Here is a 3,021-nt window from a genome sequence, read left to right as displayed (position 1 = left end):
ATAGATAGATAGATAGATAGATAGATAGATAGATAGATAGATAGATAGATAGATAGATAGATAGATAGATCGATCTTTCTTTCTAACCAATCAGAGTCCTCAGAAGTGGTGTACTGCAGCTTTAAGACTCGTCTCTGCAGCTTTTTTCTCCTCTCCGTCTCACACAAGKGGCTCTTTAAGTCCTGGCCCCGGACACACAGAGCAGGCATTCATTCTGAGGCTGCGTGAGAGCGCGAGGGGGCTGGGGAGCGAGCGTCAATTTGGAACCTCACGGATTCTCGTGCTGAAAGCAGCGACCTCCTTTTCATATCACTGAAGTAAGGGCGTTTGGCATTTCCAACTCTTTGCTCCGCGGTGCTGGTGACTGCAGGCACTCTGAGATTCGATCGGTTCATTTCTTCTTGGCCAAAACTTCTTTGACGCAAACTTTAGAGTTGTCAAATTTTACAGAATTTTCTGTTCTTTGTCATATTTGAGAGATTTCTGAGCTCGTTCTGGAAGCTGACTAAACTCGTTTCTTTTGGCTATAGATTCCGTGTTTTATTCTGGAACAAACGCTCAAGCTAAACTGATTTATTTCAAATAATGTGTATTTATTTATCTATCTGTTTTAGGCTTTACATTTTCAATTTTAAGGTTTTGACAGGAAGCCAGATTACTATTTTCACTAATATGAAAAAAAGTTTTAAAAACTTTAGCAACAAGATCAGCTAAGAATTTTACAATAAAACTCGATTTTAATTTTATTAAATTGCATCTTGCTGCTTAACTGGAGTATGCCGGAGCAGGATAAGCTTATCAAAGAAAACAAACAAACTTTCCAGCGAGCAAATTAAGGCCAACTTATTGGGCAGTCAGGCGGTGAGAATGAGTTCCCATTATTCATTACGCGCAGCCAATGTGCTCAGATAGCAGACTGAAACGGTCTAAAGGGTGTGTCGTAAACAATTTATGTAAGGGTCTCTGTGTGATCTGATAATAAAATCAAATGTTTGCTGCTGAGGAGAGAGCATGCTGGAAGATAACTCACTTTTTCTAACATGAAATAATCTTGCTCAGTAAGAATAAACACGGTTTGAAATAAAAATGGAGAAAACTTCAGCTAAATAACGGACTGTGATGAAACACCGCGCGTAAAAGTGTCATCGCTCTTTTACGCACGGCTTTTACGCACAGATCTCGAGATTTAATGACAGTCTGTAGCCTGCAGACCAGATGGCAGGCGAATATCTGAACTGAACAGGTGGTGGAGGTTTAAGCAGTCCTTCTGATAGAAAATAATCCACCTGGCAGCCACTCAAATGTTAATTAGGAGCTGTTTATTAAGGCACACTCTGTAATGTGATCACCACTCGAGGCTTTTTTTTTTTGGATTTGGTTAAAAAAAGGAAACATACCCATTTTAAACTATTAGAGAAATGCTCACAAACACAGCATCTGATAGTCATAAACTTGTACATGTCCTTGTAAACACAGGCAATTACGCAAACAGTTTCAAAGTAATGCATCCGTTTATGAGTAGGTTTGCTGATTTGGCACGTTACTTTTGAGGGTGGGCGATCAAATCGAGGTTATTGCACCCCTCAACCCCCCCACCCTGTTCCACACTCGCCCTCAGAAATGCGCGGACACACGGGGGTTTTGTGTCCGCAGCGCCAGGTCATGTTTACGCAGGAGCCGAGGATAAATCCGAGCTCTGTGCTCGTGTTATTCCAGCGCACCCTCTCYAGGGAGCCCGTATAAACTCTAAAACTTTGAACAGTAGCTGGTTTGGAAACTGAGAGCCACTCAGGACAGCAGTGCGGGGCTGTAAATTTTTAATGAGAAATCATTCAGATTTCTCCTCAGATGCTGATGTTTGAGCTTTTTATTTTTACGCACAACAATCACAGGGCAGCATCTCCATAAAGCCCACTGTGTTGAGGTTTCATTGTTTCTAATAGACTGACATGATGCCCCTGTTCCAGGTCCTTTCTGTTGGATCTGTGGGGCAAACGGAGCAGAGGCTGAAGGGGGCAGAGAGACCGGGTGAGTTTGGCTCTGACCGCTTTCCATTAGCAGGTAAACTGGGGTCCAACGTGCGCACTGAGCCGCCTATGATACCAACCACACGGATGGAAAGAACTTTGATGTGGAATCCTCACAGAGTTTTGCAGCGGAGGCTGAGAGTAGAGACAGACTGGCAGTTTATATTATAACTTACAGAAGGAAGCCAGAGAGACAGAGCAACAGCTGCCACTCACTGTAGGTTAGAAACTCACACTAACAGCAGGCCGACAGGTAGAGCTGAGCGTTTAGGAGCAGGAAGTCAGAGGTTCTGTGGAGGAAGATGTCCAGAGAGGAGCGCAGCTTCTCAGAGGTGGAGTCCGACGACAGCCGGTCCCTGTCACCGGGTCAGTCCTCCGGCGCCGTGGGCGGGGGCGACTCCCCCCTTCCCGGGCAGCAGCCACAGCTGGCGGCGCTGCACGACGACGCGTCCGCGGGCTGCTCGTCCCTGAGATCCGAAGACGAGGACGAGCGCTTCCCCGCGGGCATCCGCGAGGCGGTGAGTCAGGTGCTCAACTGCTACGACTGGACCATCGTGCCCGTGCCCGTGCGCGTGAACGCGGGCAGCAAGAGCAAGTCACACGTGAAGAGGCCGATGAACGCCTTCATGGTGTGGGCTCAGGCTGCCCGGAGGAAGCTGGCGGATCAGTACCCCCACCTTCACAACGCCGAGCTCAGCAAGACCCTGGGGAAGCTGTGGAGGTGAGGAGGACCTGTTTGACACCTTAAGCTCTGACAATGCAGCTTTTTCTGTGAAATATAATAAAAATAATAGCATAACACCACTGCCCTGTATGTTGTACGGGTTTAAATGAAAGAAGAAAGGGGGTCAGTGACGTTTCATTAAATAAAGCCATAAAATGAATAATAAAAAAAAATCAACACTTATTTTATAACAAGTCAAAAGACCCAGTAAAAGATTCCGGCAGGGCACAGTTTACTTTATAAACTTTGCACAAGTACACAATATACAGC

The 3,021-nt window shown here is 45.8% G+C and overlaps 1 protein-coding gene across 2 annotated transcripts in view; it reads left to right on the top strand.

The window, feature by feature from the left end:
• Positions 1-192: 192 nt before the first annotated feature.
• Positions 193-3,021, top strand: part of sox10 (SRY-box transcription factor 10) — a 12,482-nt gene continuing 9,653 nt past the window's right edge. For both annotated transcript variants that reach the window (XM_014012918.1, XM_014012917.1), the window contains exons 1-2: positions 193-317; positions 1,968-2,748. In XM_014012918.1, coding sequence (XP_013868372.1) covers positions 2,330-2,748 — 419 coding nt within the window. In that variant the 5' untranslated portion in view covers positions 193-317; positions 1,968-2,329. The remainder of the gene's footprint in view (positions 318-1,967; positions 2,749-3,021) is intronic.

This window comes from Austrofundulus limnaeus, unplaced genomic scaffold (assembly GCF_001266775.1).
Source record: "Austrofundulus limnaeus strain Quisiro unplaced genomic scaffold, Austrofundulus_limnaeus-1.0 Scaffold96, whole genome shotgun sequence".
Classification (NCBI taxonomy): domain Eukaryota; kingdom Metazoa; phylum Chordata; class Actinopteri; order Cyprinodontiformes; family Rivulidae; genus Austrofundulus; species Austrofundulus limnaeus.
Note: the sequence above shows the minus strand (reverse complement) of the source record. Positions and strands in the feature narration are given on the sequence as shown.